At 44.4% G+C, this 16451-nt stretch overlaps 1 protein-coding gene across 3 annotated transcripts in view; it reads left to right on the forward strand.

Moving 5' to 3' along the window:
• Window positions 1–15789, forward strand: part of dlg1b (discs large MAGUK scaffold protein 1b) — a gene marked incomplete at its 5' end in the record, with an annotated part of 78054 nt that extends 62265 nt beyond the window's left edge. For 2 of the 3 annotated variants that reach the window (XM_083781563.1, XM_083781564.1), the window contains 7 exons: window positions 5223–5264; window positions 7777–7827; window positions 10897–10998; window positions 11729–11901; window positions 13684–13793; window positions 14117–14208; window positions 14853–15789. In XM_083781563.1, the coding sequence (XP_083637689.1) occupies window positions 5223–5264; window positions 7777–7827; window positions 10897–10998; window positions 11729–11901; window positions 13684–13793; window positions 14117–14208; window positions 14853–14959 (677 nt within the window). In that variant the 3' untranslated portion in view covers window positions 14960–15789. Of the gene's footprint in view, window positions 1–2827; window positions 2862–5222; window positions 5265–7776; window positions 7828–10896; window positions 10999–11728; window positions 11902–13683; window positions 13794–14116; window positions 14209–14852 lie in introns of all 3 variants that reach the window. The other variant, XM_083781565.1, reaches the window with a different exon arrangement.
• Window positions 15790–16451: the final 662 nt, after the last annotated feature.

Here is a 16451-nt window from a genome sequence, read left to right on the forward strand (position 1 = left end):
CACCAAGGATCTTGATTCTGGCGACTAATCATTACATTTTCAAGGATGAACTTTCTCTGGGAGGGGTCAGGGCTTATTTCAGGTGCAGGTTGAGTTGCTACTGACAGGACATTAAAAGGAGGTGGGCTTTCTGGCCTTTGACTTGTCTCTTTCAGGTACAGACGCACAGTTTGACTTCACTGGCCACTGCAGTGTGGCGTTGTATCTTGGTGGCCTCCTGCCAGTGTTTCTCCATCCTTCTCATGAGCTCTGTGTTCTGGGGCTCTGTTATAGTCAACTTACATTGTCTTGGCTGGAGATTGCTTTCCTGCAGGGTCCAGCCCAGTCTTGTGCAGATGGCTACTGGCCCACCTGGAGGCCCCAACCTCACTTGTTTGGTTGGTGTGATTAGGTGGGGTGGTCTTCCCCAATCAGGATGAAGGGTTTGACCCTTTCAAACGGCAGTCTGGCCAAGTGTCTGTATTTAGTTGTGAGGCTAGATACAGGATACGATTGCTCACCCAGCCCCAGGTGACTTGAGGTGAAGGCTCCTTTGATTTGGTAACATTGCTTTGGTTGACATGCTGGGGACACAGAACGACACTGATGCCTTCAGTGTCTGCACATCCTGCCTGATAGTCCTGAAGGCAGATCTTCTGTCTTCAGTCTTTCGCTCACTGTTCACTGCTCACTGTTCACCTCAAGCAGGTCTTCAAGGTGTTTGCCTTTGCACAGGCTATATGGCTAGGACTCATGCTTCAACCACTCAGAGAACTCCAACAGGGTGTTGGTTGCTCCTGGGCCGCAGAGCATTGTGCGGCAGAATTCAGCTCTCATCCCTGGTGGCAGCTTGTTGAGGAGTCGTGCAACATGTGAGCCGCATCTAAGTTCTGTGTCTCCCTCTGGGCCTAGGGTAGACACTTGCTATTTTCCGTAACACTAATTGGTGGGGCTGTCCAAACTTGTTGTTTAGGTGTCAATCGGGTCTCTGTTTGTGAAGTCGGGTCTAGGTGGTCTAGAAGATGAGTTATTTAGTCAGGGGATATTAATACAATCTGGTAATAAATTCCTTATCAAGAATTTTCTTCACCAATGTGTTTGGAAGGGTGTCTACTAACATATCCCACATTGCTTTATATTCAACCACCCTAGGGGACCTTTTGACAGCTGCTGAAAGTTGGGGTACCATCAACAACCTATATAAGGCAAAATGTTCATTATGCTTCAAGTAGCATGTGACATGATTCTGAATGCATTCCAAGCATTAGCTATGCACGAAGAACACTCCTTGGGCTGAAAACGGCCATAGCCATCATCACAAAATGAGGTCAGCACATTTGGGCAAGTGGATATATGGCCGAATTTAGCCCAAGGGGTTTGACCCCTAGTTTGGCCATAGACTCCCTAGTTTTGCCATAGCCACTTGGTATGGTACCCAACTTTCAGCAGCTGTCAAAAATGCCTCTAGGGTGGTTCAATAGAAACCAATGTGGGATATGTTAGTAGACACCTTTACAAACACATTGGTGAAAAAATTCTTGGTAAGAAATGTATTCACAGATTTGACATTATTCTGATAATAGGCCTATTCCCTGACTAAATTGGTAAAATAATAGCAGGTCCACCATTTTTTTTAAATGGCTGCCATTGTCACGGGATAAATCTAAATAGATAAAACTGTATTCCTCCTCATTGAAAATGTAGGATTAGTCATCAGAATCAAGATCCTAGGTGGTGTAGAACTTGAGTTATTGTAAGATAACAGCAGGTGGCTGCCATTTTGAAAATGGCTGCCATGGTCACAGGGCCAATATAAATAGTACCACTGTATTCCTCATCCTTGAAAATGTGGGATTAGTCACCAGAATCAAGATCCTAGGTGATCTAGAACCTAAATCAGTTAAACTTGTCAACTCCGTCAGATGTTCGTCAACTCCGTCAGATGTTCGTCCCGTGATGTTTTTGTTAATTTCCAAAGAAATAGAAAATGTGATGTTAAATATTTTGTGCATATGTATTGAAACACCAACTGAAATGATACGTAATGATGATTATTTATTTTTTTTACATGGTTTTCATGTTATAATATTGAAAATAGAGGTTGAAATGACGGATTTGAGAAATTGGATATTTCATAATAGTGTGATATTGGAAAAAAACTATATTAAAATAATTGTATTACTTAACTTGATTACTGAAAGCCATTATAAGAGAACTGAGGACTTTATATTATTGTTGAAATTATCAAATTCAATTAAAAGGTATTTTAGTGTGTCTGACGGAGTTGACATGAATCGGGTATTAAGTGCATAAATGTCCCATTTTAGAAAGAAATGTTATGCGAAAAACCTGTTCCTTCTCAATATTGGTAGTTGAGACCTGTGTCTACAAATACATCCATTTGATTTGAATGTATCTTAAAAAAAAAAAAAATCCAGTTTGAAAAAAGTTTTGTCCCTTATCTCAAGAATGGGTGACATATATATATTATATATCTCACCCACTTCAATGCCACTCCGGGTAGTTGAGTGCCTTGCCCAAGGGCACTTCAACAGAGCAATGGTCTTTGCAGGGATCAAACCTGCGACCATTTGACAACACTCACTGTATTCCTAGCCACGCCCCTTCCTACTTTAGTACAACAACATTATCGGCCCTGTTGCCCTGTCCTGGGTGTGTCCACTGGGGGGCGACACCAGCAGTCCCCTCTGCTGCTCTCTCTCTCTCTCTCTCTCTCTCTCTCGCTCTCTCTCTCTCTCTCTCTCTCGCTCTCTCTCGTAACGTTGTTGTCGTCCGACGGTTGTTTTGTTCTTGTCGTTTGTCTGGCTCTCTGCTGATCGCTCCACAGGACAACTCTGATGACATGCTCTCTAAAGGATACAGTAAGTCCCCCTGCAGCCTCAAACTCCCCCACCCCACCCTACCCTGGCCTCAAACCCCACCCTACCCTAGCCTCAAACCCAACCCCACCCTGGTCCCTGGCTCCCCACCCCACCCTGGACCCAACCCCACCCCCGCCCTAAACCCCCCCCCACCCCACCCTGGCCTCAAACCCAACCCCACCCTGGTCCCTGGCCCCCCACCCTGGAACCCTGGCTCCCAGTCCCCAACCCCACCCTGGCCACACCTGCCCTGTGTCCTTCAGGAACTTCTGTTTTAGCTAGCCGTGCTAAAATACGTAGGCTATATGGGAAGGACATGTTATTATGAGACTATGGACAGTCACAGAGCGTGTTAAACAATGAGCTTTGTTCACCTGAAGAAAGTTTAGCCTATCTATCTATTTTAGCCTATCTGTATGATTACCAGCATGGTACTCTGCTCGGCTGAATTCTGATCAATCTGAGGGCTGTTATTTCTCCATGGCAGACTGACACTATGAACAACAGACCCCATGGAGACGGCAAACCTGAATCAATCCGTCTTTTTTTTTCTTTTCTCCAACATGGCAGCCATGTAAACACGTAGTACATTGATTGATTGATTGATTGATTGATTGATTGATTACTTTTTTAGAAAAAAATAACAGCAACCGAGTACAGTCAAACATTTGGGCCCTAGTTTCGTCAGTGCTAAACCCCTTATACCTAATGCTATCCTATAGTTTGGTCAGTGCTAAACCCCTTATCCCTAATGCTATCCTATTTTGAAAAACCAGCCAATCTACATCAACACGTTGAGCTTCTAGATCGGCTATTTGAACTATTCAAAAATATTTTTCAAAATAGTAAAAAAAAAAGGCAAAGAAGTTTTGAGATAAGGGGTTTAGTACCGTAGTCTTGTTTCCATTTAGGCCCTACACAGACTGAAGCTTATCTTGTATGCATAAAACCTCTCCCGTTCAAGCAGGATGGCCATTCAGCAAAAAAAAAAAAAGTATTCCGCAAAAGAAATATGGTAAAAATACTTTGGCAATGTGTTGTGAGATTGGCTATTTTTCCTGTTTGATACGGAGTGGCTAAAAGTGCTGCCGAAGTGCAACGTCCTTGTGTGTTGATTCGATTCATCGTTGGAAGAATAGTTGTAGGCAGAAGAACCTGCTGGACACACAGCCTCAAATGTACTGCATACATACTGCATACACACACACACACACACACAGTACACAGTTACACACACGATACTATATATACACACACACAAATGCAAGCATTTACAGCATAGAAGACAACATGTACACACACAAACACACAGGTGGCTTGGATACACGGCATACATGCCGCACATAACACTATACTGTATATGTACAAATCAACACACATTCATGTACTGCACAGCACATTTTACACAACCGCACACACGCAAACACCTCTCTCGCACGCACGCACACACACACACACACACACACACACAGACAGACACAAACACACACAGTCAACAAAGTTTGTCTCATTCCACCCTGTCCATCTGTCTTTCTGTCTCCTCAAATGTCTGTGTGTCTTGACCTTTGTGGGGAGTTCCGTTCCACTGTCGATCTCTCTCTCTCTCTCTCTCTCTCTCTCTCTCTCTCTCTCTCTCTCACTCTCACTCTCACTCTCACTCTCTCTCTGTGTGCGTGTATAGTGCTGTGGTACAGTAAGTGTGTGTGGACATCTGCACTGGTCCAGGACCAGCATGGGGAACAAGGAAGCTTCACTGATCAACTCACTTTTGTCACTTTAGCTACAAAGCCCTGATCAGAGTTTTAATCAGTCAACTTGAGCTCTTGTGTGTGTGTGTGTGTGTGTGTGTGTGTGTGTGTGTGTGTGTGTGTGTGTGTGTGTGTGTGTGTGTGTGTGTGTGTGTGTGTGTGTGTGTGTGTGTGTGTGTGTGTGTGTGTGTGTGTGTGTGTGTGTGTGTGTGTGTGTGTGTGTGTGTGTGAAAATGAGATGTCTGATTCAAGTTGATTTTCATTTGTTTTCTCTTGGGTGTATGGTGTTAATTATATTAAATGTCCTTTGTGTTATTTTGTCGTTAATTGTTATTATTAGTATGATGTTATTAACCACTTACCACAATTCCTATAGCCTAGTTTATACTTTAGCTATTCTAAAAATGGCTTGTAAGATAAGACATTTATGTCAATTAATTAATTGATGTCAATAATTTGTAACGTGTCAATAAAAACCGTGACACCTGGGTTAAAGTGGTTAATAATAATTGACGTTGTGCTGTAGTAGGACACCATGTGACTGTGTGTCCAGTGTTGTCTCAAAGGATTGTGGGTGTTGTAGTGTTCTGACCCTGTTGTGTTGTGTTTGCAGAACATGTGACGTCTAACGCCAGCGATAGTGAGAGTAGTTACCGTAAGTCTCCCAACAACCACGTCTCTGGCTTCCACCTCACCGCTGATACGAATATACTGCCTCCATTAATTTCCTTCATCTTAATTTTCTCGTCCGGCAGAATCCAGCTGACTAAAGTTTTTGAGTTTTTCTATTTTTTTAATGTATATAAATCAATGCTATTGAACACCCTTTACGTCTGTGTGTTGGTTAAAAAAAACATTGAAGCAATGAACAGCATTAAAAAGCTGACAAAACCAGCCAACTCCATTGGACCTTAATATAAACTTTCGACTAAACCAGCTAACTCCACCCCCCATGCATGAGAGGTCTCATGCAAGTAATTGACAATATAATAAAGTCACAATACCAATGATGAGGCAGTATTGCTTTGTCTAATAAAAATATTTATCTCCGCTTTCGGGCAGAAACCAGCTAACTTCAAAACATTTATTTTTCAGAGAAAAAAAATGAAAAAAAAAATATATATATATATATATATATATATATATATATATATATACATATTTATTTATTTTCTTCTGAAAAAGAAATGTTTTGAAGTTAGCTGGTTTCTGCCCGAAAGCGGAGATAAATATTTTTTTTACACCATGATTACCTCCCAGAACCGGCTTACACTGAATGTAGCTTAACAGCTAGCTATCTGGATGACTTGCGTACCTACATAACTTTACTTGATTCTTCTAACTCGCTGTTGATTGCTTATCGCTGACTGGGAAATAACTGCATGATGCCCTCACCTCGCACACAGCTATGTCCAACACCTCGCACCACACACACAGCTATGTCCAACACCTCGCACCACGCACACAGCTATGTCCAACACCTCGCACCACACACACAGCTATGTCCAACACCTCGCACCACACACACAGCTATGTCCAACACCTCGCACCACACACACAGCTATGTCCAACACCTCGCACCTCGCACACAGCTATATGTCCAACACCTCGCACCACACACACAGCTATATGTCCAACACCTCGCACCACACACACAGCTATGTCCAACACCTCGCACCACACACACAGCTATATGTCCAACACCTCGCACCACACACACAGCTATATGTCCAACACCTCGCACCACACACACAGCTATGTCCAACACCTCGCACCACACACACAGCTATATGTCCAACACCTCGCACCACACACACAGCTATATGTCCAACATCCTTGCAGCTTCGTCCCTCTCTCTGCTTTGAGAAAGACTGTGTCTAAAAAAGGCGGGTTATGTTGATGTTCTGACAGCGTTGCATGGACACTGAGGTGTGTGTGTGTGTGTGTGTGTGTGTGTGTGTGTGTGTGTGTGTGTGTGTGTTTGTGTGTTTGTGTTAGGGATGGGACGATATGAAAATTACATGTCACGATTATTGTGGCAAAAATAATAGCGATTCATTATGCACTTGAACCCCCAGCATCAATATTCTGGGGGGAACGTTTGCCCAAAATAGCCCCAATCTACAAGCTCACGCAAGCTTGTAGACCTGTTATTTTTGGCAAATCGATGTGTGTATATTGAAATAATTTGTGTATATGTATAACAGAAGTATATATGTTATTAAAATGATTACAAATATTAATATTTTATAAAAATGTACCTAAGTGAAAAGTGAAACTCCCCATTTCCTCTGTTTGTCCTCATTCGGCATCCATACTTGTACTCTTTCCTGTTCATTAGCTATAGTCGAAACGTCTCCATAAACTAAGTCCTTCCAGGTGTTGAAACCAGGAGTCATCAATATGTCCGTACACAGACAAATGTGTCCGTGGCAAATGTCTGTTTCTCCTTTTCCACACACCATTATAATGTTTTTATTTTGATCATAAGACCCAATTACTGAATGTCAAGTCTCCAGGTTTTCTTCATATGTGACCAGATTTGATTGAGAGCCTGCCATTGTCTAACTTCCAGCTGTTCACCAGAGGAGAAAAACTACATTTAAATTATATTTAATCCAAAATGAGTTAATGGCACAGGCAGACCCATACTAGAGCATGTCTGAAATAAGTGTCAGAGCTGAAATCGACATGTAAATATGAAATAAATGCTTAAACATGTAGCTAGGTGTAATGCTAGAGACCACAGCAGTGAACCTTTCAAGCCTGTTTTCTCAACTCGCTGTTTCCTGCAAGACATTACTCTATAAGCCATATCTCCAAAACTGGTGGGTCAAACTGAACAACCAATATGTCAATTTGAAGCTATGATTCCCTGCTTTCATATGACAGTCCACTTGTACTAGTTGTTCTCAAATGTGTTATTTGCAAGGACCCCTGACGGTTGCATTTGTACACTCAGAGTTACAGACCTGTTCTGGTCATTCAGGGCTAACTGTGTATGTCCGTGGCGAGAAAAAAAAATGAATTTTGACAAATGCCCACGACAAGCCAGCATGGCGATGACCCCTGGTTGAAACGTCTCCATATGAACGGCTGCGCTGTGCTCGTTTCCCTGTGTGAACAACTTCCTCTTCTTCCTCTGTGGTGCTCCGTGGCGCCTCTAGGTGGCCAGGAGGAATACGTCATCTCCTATGAACCCGTCAGCCAGCAGGAAGGTGAGTCTGTGACCCTTGACCCCTGCTATGTGTCTGTTCTCAGAGGGTCAATACGCCATTGGCACCAAGACTGTCAGATGTGTGTGCGTCTGTCGTGTGGAAACCTCATATGTCCAATATGTTCACATTTTGCCCCACCATGATATCTATCTATTATATTATATTTTTGTGTAAAGTCATGATGGAATATTGAAGAAGAGTACCTCAAGTTGCCATGTATTGCTCTACTTCAATATTCTTTGATGAGAAATATTTTGCATGCAATATTTTTACATTGGGTAAAATATACCCGTTAAGTAAATGTACTTAGTTACTTTCCACCACCAGTTCGTCATTGTGTTGCGTTCCAGTGAACTACACCCGTCCTGGCATGTTGTTGATGTAGTTTGTTGTGTTCCAGTGAACTACACCCGTCCTGGCATGTTGTTGATGTAGTTTGTTGTGTTCCAGTGAACTACACCCGTCCTGGCATGTTGTTGATGTAGTTTGTGAACTACACCCGTCCTGGCATGTTGTTGATGTAGTGTGTTGTGTTCCAGTGAACTACACCCGTCCTGGCATGTTGTTGATGTAGTTTGTGAACTACACCCGTCCTGGCATGTTGTTGATGTAGTTTGTTGTGTTCCAGTGAACTACACCCGTCCTGGCATGCTGTTGATGTAGTTTGTGAACTACACCCGTCCTGGCATGTTGTTGATGTAGTTTGTGAACTACACCCGTCCTGGCATGTTGTTGATGTAGTTTGTTGTGTTCCAGTGAACTACACCTGTCCTGGCATGTTGTTGATGTAGTTTGTTGTGTTCCAGTGAACTACACCCGTCCTGGCATGCTGTTGATGTAGTTTGTGAACTACACCTGTCCTGGCATGTTGTTGATGTAGTTTGTTGTGTTCCAGTGAACTACACCCGTCCTGGCATGTTGTTGATGTAGTTTGTTGTGTTCCAGTGAACTACACCCGTCCTGGCATGCTGTTGATGTAGTTTGTTGTGTTCCAGTGAACTACACCCGTCCTGGCATGTTGTTGATGTAGTTTGTGAACTACACCCGTCCTGGCATGTTGTTGATGTAGTTTGTTGTGTTCCAGTGAACTACACCCGTCCTGGCATGCTGTTGATGTAGTTTGTTGTGTTCCAGTGAACTACACCCGTCCTGGCATGTTGTTGATGTAGTTTGTGAACTACACCCGTCCTGGCATGCTGTTGATGTAGTTTGTTGTGTTCCAGTGAACTACACCCGTCCTGGCATGTTGTTGATGTAGTTTGTGAACTACACCCGTCCTGGCATGTTGTTGATGTAGTGTGTGAACTACACCCGTCCTGGCATGCTGTTGATGTAGTTTGTTGTGTTCCAGTGAACTACACCCGTCCTGGCATGTTGTTGATGTAGTTTGTTGTGTTCCAGTGAACTACACCCGTCCTGGCATGCTGTTGATGTAGTTTGTTGTGTTCCAGTGAACTACACCCGTCCTGGCATGTTGTTGATGTAGTTTGTGAACTACACCCGTCCTGGCATGTTGTTGATGTAGTTTGTTGTGTTCCAGTGAACTACACCTGTCCTGGCATGTTGTTGATGTAGTTTGTTGTGTTCCAGTGAACTACACCCGTCCTGGCATGCTGTTGATGTAGTTTGTGAACTACACCTGTCCTGGCATGTTGTTGATGTAGTTTGTTGTGTTCCAGTGAACTACACCCGTCCTGGCATGTTGTTGATGTAGTTTGTTGTGTTCCAGTGAACTACACCCGTCCTGGCATGCTGTTGATGTAGTTTGTTGTGTTCCAGTGAACTACACCCGTCCTGGCATGTTGTTGATGTAGTTTGTGAACTACACCCGTCCTGGCATGTTGTTGATGTAGTTTGTTGTGTTCCAGTGAACTACACCCGTCCTGGCATGCTGTTGATGTAGTTTGTTGTGTTCCAGTGAACTACACCCGTCCTGGCATGTTGTTGATGTAGTTTGTGAACTACACCCGTCCTGGCATGCTGTTGATGTAGTTTGTTGTGTTCCAGTGAACTACACCCGTCCTGGCATGTTGTTGATGTAGTTTGTGAACTACACCCGTCCTGGCATGTTGTTGATGTAGTGTGTGAACTACACCCGTCCTGGCATGCTGTTGATGTAGTTTGTTGTGTTCCAGTGAACTACACCCGTCCTGGCATGTTGTTGATGTAGTTTGTTGTGTTCCAGTGAACTACACCCGTCCTGGCATGCTGTTGATGTAGTTTGTTGTGTTCCAGTGAACTACACCCGTCCTGGCATGTTGTTGATGTAGTTTGTGAACTACACCCGTCCTGGCATGTTGTTGATGTAGTTTGTTGTGTTCCAGTGAACTACACCCGTCCTGGCATGTTGTTGATGTAGTTTGTGAACTACACCCGTCCTGGCATGTTGTTGATGTAGTTTGTTGTGTTCCAGTGAACTACACCTGTCCTGGCATGTTGTTGATGTAGTTTGTTGTGTTCCAGTGAACTACACCCGTCCTGGCATGCTGTTGATGTAGTTTGTGAACTACACCCGTCCTGGCATGTTGTTGATGTAGTTTGTTGTGTTCCAGTGAACTACACCCGTCCTGGCATGTTGTTGATGTAGTTTGTTGTGTTCCAGTGAACTACACCCGTCCTGGCATGCTGTTGATGTAGTTTGTTGTGTTCCAGTGAACTACACCCGTCCTGGCATGCTGTTGATGTAGTTTGTTGTGTTCCAGTGAACTACACCCGTCCTGGCATGTTGTTGATGTAGTTTGTGAACTACACCCGTCCTGGCATGTTGTTGATGTAGTTTGTTGTGTTCCAGTGAACTACACCCGTCCTGGCATGCTGTTGATGTAGTTTGTTGTGTTCCAGTGAACTACACCCGTCCTGGCATGTTGTTGATGTAGTTTGTGAACTACACCCGTCCTGGCATGTTGTTGATGTAGTTTGTTGTGTTCCAGTGAACTACACCCGTCCTGGCATGTTGTTGATGTAGTTTGTTGTGTTCCAGTGAACTACACCCGTCCTGGCATGTTGTTGATGTAGTTTGTGAACTACACCCGTCCTGGCATGTTGTTGATGTAGTTTGTTGTGTTCCAGTGAACTACACCCGTCCCGTCATCATCCTGGGCCCTATGAAGGACAGGATCAACGATGACCTCATCTCGGAGTTCCCCGACAAGTTTGGCTCCTGTGTCCCACGTGAGTCCCGCCGATTTTGTGACATTAATTTTCATTGATTTTTTTTGTTTGTTTTTCTTTTGGGTTTTATAACCTCAATTACACCCAAACAACCTGAACATTCAGTGGGTTTTCTGTGGTCTGGGGTTTTCTCTGTGTGTTCCGAAGCCTTTTGAGCTACGATAAAAACATAACAATTTGCCAGCAGATGTCACTGTTGGGGATTTGTCTGTCAATCCATTGGGATTTGTGGACGGTGACATCACAGTCCACAGGCAGATCAGAGTGCCTGTTTTATTCAGAAAACCCCAGAGCACAGAAAATTCACTGAATGTTCAAAGTTCAGGTTTTTGGGGTGCAATTGATGTCAGAAAACCTAAAAAATCTGCAGTGAGTGGTACTGTACTGTACTGTACTGTACTGTACTGTGTCTGTGTGTTAGGCTGTGCAACAGTGACACTTGGTGGTGAACAAACACTATAACGCTATGTTCGTGCTTGGACAGACAGACCCAGGGACACACATAGCTGTATAATTACGCAATAATACATGTCAAATAATGGATGGTAATCGATGGTGTCAAGGTCATTCCCCATTTTGGTGGCAGACTGAGAGCAGTGTAGAATGATAACTTTCCCATGTTTGTTCTAAACTCCATCGTGTGTGTGTGTGTGTGTGTGTGTGTGTGTGTGTGTGTGTGTGTATATATGTGTGTGTGTGTGTGTGTGTGTGTGTGTGTGTGTGTGTCCAGACACAACGCGTCCTAAGCGCGACTACGAGGTGGACGCCAGGGACTACCACTTTGTGGTGTCCAGGGAGCAGATGGAGAAGGACATCCAGGAGCACAAGTTCATCGAGGCGGGCCAGTACAACAACCACCTGTACGGGACCAGCGTCCAGTCGGTGCGAGAGGTGGCAGAGAAGGTACGATGGCATTCAGTTTTTCTGTCATAGAACAGCGGAGCAGCATTGTTTGACCAGCTGAGATGCTGTCACAGGCATCGAAACATATGTATTCAATCCTAAAATGTTAATATAAAACTGTATGTATATGTAAAGAAAAAAAGGAATAGGCCTACATCAACGATGTGTCTTTGTGTCATATGAAATTGGTAGGAGATTATGAAATTGGTAGGAGATTACCAACTTTAGGCTACAAGCAATTAAAATCGTTGCAAGTTTAGATGCTTAAGCCATTTAAGCAGTGTTTTCCGTTTAGCATGAGCACATACCGTATGCGAGGATTTGCGCTGCCTGTGCTGGAATCCCCCTTTCTCGAGTTACATCTCGTCGTTTTAAGGATAAACACCCAACGTGTCGCTCGAATGCCAAATGTGCCGTACCAGCGCAAGGAGATAGGCTAACCCAGCCAGCCCACCAGTGCCATGTACACTGGGCTGGTTTAGGCAGCACATTCATATAATTGACAGTTGACAGCCCAGCCACTGCAACAACTCGCGAGGCAAGCTAAATAGATTGTCATAAACGTGCATGGTCACGGTGTCATGGACGGACCACCGACCACAGTGATAGAGACAGACAGACAGGAGGGAGGAGATGCACCTATTTGCAAAACAGCAGCGTGTGTGCGCGCCTATTTGTTATTTCATTCATGGTTCACAGGTTCAGGTTTTCGTTCACTAATATATTTTGGGTGGGGGGAAGCGCATCCCCGGCCGATAGGTGTGAAGTGTAAATGGTTTGGGGGACCATTTAAAACAAAGGTGGCTTGCATGCTGTGGTTTACTAACCAGAAAGGCAAGCGAGGCGAGAGGAGAAACAGACAGGGTAGGCCTACAGCTTTATTTAATTCATGCAGGTGTTCGTTCTTTTTTTTTTTTTTAAGATATTTTTTGCGGCTTACGCCTTTTATTGATTTTTTTTTAAGGGACAGAAAGTAGGCTGACAGGAAACGGGAGAGAGATGGGGGGATGACATGCGGTAAAGGCCGTGTCGGGTCCGGGAGTCGAACCCGCGGCACACCGCGACTGGATCACCAGTCCGGTGCCCAGACCGTTACGCTACGGCCTGGGCCCAGGTGTTCGTTCTTTATATATTTAAGATACACACCAGTTGGGCTTGCAAGTTGCGTGTGCATGCGTGCGTCTGTGTGTGTGTGTGTGTATGCTTTTTTATTTGCTTTTTCCATTGTGTAACTATGGTTACCATGCATTGTTTGGTCATATTGCAGTTGTGCATGTCGCAAAAACGAGGGCGAGGCTTGATTTCATAGGGCGTGCCAGATTGATTTCAGCCGTCACATTTATCACTGCTAGGAATGAAATTAAGGAAGGATCAGCTGTTTGCGATCACTTTATAAATGCCATGGCGACGTAGGTGTACTACAAAACCTACACTCGAATTTGGGGCAGATTTTACACTCAATTGATAAATGAGGGCCTGCTGGATCTGCTATTTTTCAACAGCTAGTTTCAGCATCAAGTTTAAAATAATGGTTACAGTGGTTAAAAGCTAAGATGACACGGATGCATTCCAGGTCTTAATGGCTTATATCTTCGCTGACAATAGTATGGCGTGAGCCACCTTATCTCTCTCTTCGCTGACAATAGTATGGCCTGAGCCACCTTATCTCTCTCTTCATGACAATAGTATGGCCTGAGCCACCTTACCTCTCTCTTCATGGCGACACCATGAAGAGACTGCAGTTAACTTGATGATGATGAATGATGTTATTGTTTATTTCAGGGTAAACATTGCATCCTGGACGTATCTGGTAACGCCATAAAGAGGCTGCAGTTGGCACAGCTGCATCCCATCGCTGTCTTCATCAAACCCAAGTCTGTAGAGAACATCATGTGAGCCCTCGCTATGTTTATAATGCGCACGCATGCACACAAACCCACACACAAATATCGTCTCTGTCGGGTGGAAACCTCATATGTCCAAAACTGTTACTTTTCAGGATTCAACTTCAAAAGCATCAAAAGTAGCAGATCGACATGTTCGCGGATCTGCTACATTTGATGCTTTTGTGTGACACTGAAGTATGATTAAGCAGGGCGTTAATGATGAAATAAAACCACAATAAGTTGGCATATGGAGATAAGAGGTTTCCATGTATACGGCGTGTCCATGGTTATGCTCTCTGGGGGGATTCTAACCTGCAATGGCGTTTCAGGGAGATGAACAAGAGACTATCGGAGGAGCAGGGCAGGAAAACCTTTGACAGAGCAACCAAGCTGGAGCAGGAGTTCACCGAGCATTTTACAGGTAACACCCCAACACCTCCTATCATATTTCATTAAATATTGTACTTTTACTCCACTACATTTAATTGAATCGCCATCGTTAACTAACTATTAAGCGCTGGTTCTCCCACGGTGCAGCCATCGTTAACTAACTATTAACTGCTGGTTCTCCCACGGTGCAGCCATCGTTAACTAACTATTAACTGCTGGTTCTCCCACGGTGCAGCCATCGTTAACTAACTATTAACTGCTGGTTCTCCCACGGTGCAGCCATCGTTAACTAACTATTAACTGCTGGTTCTCCCATGGTGCAGCCATCGTTAACTAACTATTAACTGCTGGTTCTCCCACGGTGCAGCCATCGTTAACTAACTATTAACTGCTGGTTCTCCCACGGTGCAGCCATCGTTAACTAACTATTAAGCGCTGGTTCTCCCACGGTGCAGCCATCGTTAACTAACTATTAACTGCTGGTTCTCCCACGGTGCAGCCATCGTTAACTAACTATTAACCGCTGGTTCTCCCACGGTGCAGCCATCGTTAACTAACTATTAACCGCTGGTTCTCCCATGGTGCAGCCATCGTTAACTAACTATTAACTGCTGGTTCTCCCACGGTGCAGCCATCGTTAACTAACTATTAACTGCTGGTTCTCCCACGGTGCAGCCATCGTGCAGGGCGACACGTTGGAGGAGATCTACGAGGAGGTGAAGCAGATCATCGAGGATCAGTCTGGCCCGTTCATCTGGGTGATCTCCAAGGAGAAGTTATGAAGAGAGAGAGAGGAGGAGGAGGAGGAGGCGTTCCACTCCTCCCTTCATCCATCCATCCATTCATCCATCCATCCAGCCCTCCCTGTCTCCTCTCTATTTATATGATTTGGTTTGTTTCTTCTTCTTTTTTTCCCCTTTTTTTTTTTTACAGCCACGCACCGCACAGGTCGCTCACCGGCTGTTAACTGGGATTTATTTTCATCCCAGTCTTGTTTTAAGAACACTCAAACTGGCAGTCGCCCCCTCCCCCTCCCTCCCCCTTCCCCACCCCCACCTCACATACTATCAATATGAACTCTCCACCAGGTTTCTCACTGCTAGGACTAAGACTGGTTCTCAAACCTTTTTATATATATTTTTCACGGACCCCCAAGTTCTGTATCCATTAGGGCCTGCAGACCCCCATAACTGCTGGGGATCCCCAGACCCCACATGACTAAAGGGTTGGGTTTACATTTTTTGGTTTGACCCAGAAGTGGTTGGTTTAACCGTATAGAAGTCGATCAATCCCCCCCACATCCCCTTCCATTTTTTACAAACCACCCCGATGCTAAGGAGGCGGGGCCAGATGATGATGATGAGCAGGCGGGGCCGGCGCCAAGACAAGACCAACGAAAGAAGCACACGACGACGCCGGGGGTTTTCAAGACGACGTTAAAACGAATTAAAAATAATAATAATTTCACAAAAAAAAAAGCAAACGGTACAAGTTCCTTAATGTTTAAGGGAGGAGAACTTTTGTGAGGAGGGGAAGTGTCCGTGGAGAGAGGAGAAGTACGTCCTTGTGTAAAGCGATAATATTTTTCTTCTTTTTTTTCCTTCTTTTTTTTGGGGGGGTGGGGTGGGGGGGGGGGGTGAAGACTCGATGGCAGGTTGGGGTGGGGGCGGGGGGGGGGGTGTTCAGTCTCAGGCATTTTTGGGTGAGGGGTTCACAAGGAAGGCACGAGACACAAAGCAAAACTTTGCACGTTGTAGCTTTAAGACTAAGAGCATGTCTCCTTTTTTTTTTTTTAGAAACCTTTATTCTGTCTCGTATTCTCCCCGTCTTTGCAGCCTATACCTTCAGCAGCGGCTAATGATAGCCTGTCATTTTGCTTTGGGACCCCCTGGAACTCCCTCAAGGACCCCTGGGGGTTCCCAGAACCCCACTTTGAGAACCACTTGCCTATGGGGGCAGCCATTCTCAACCTGTAGGCCGTGAGGGTGTGGCAAGTGGGTCGCTAAATATTCTGCAAAAACACTACGATTTTAACAATGAATATGAACCACGTAAACCCCTGCTAAATCTATGAGAGAAAAACGACGACCACCTTATTTCACTGACGAACTCAAAACTAAAGCTAGGATGACTAAAACTATATGACTAAATATATTGTCAATTTCGTCCACAAATAAAAAACTAGACAAAAATGATCCATTAGAACTAAAACATCCTGGGTCAAGGTGCCACACGGGTGTCACAGGCCAAAAAATTACTGATCTACAAGCTCAC

Source organism: Protomyctophum parallelum (genome assembly GCF_964188405.1).
Source record: "Protomyctophum parallelum genome assembly, chromosome: 14".
Taxonomy (NCBI): domain Eukaryota; kingdom Metazoa; phylum Chordata; class Actinopteri; order Myctophiformes; family Myctophidae; genus Protomyctophum; species Protomyctophum parallelum.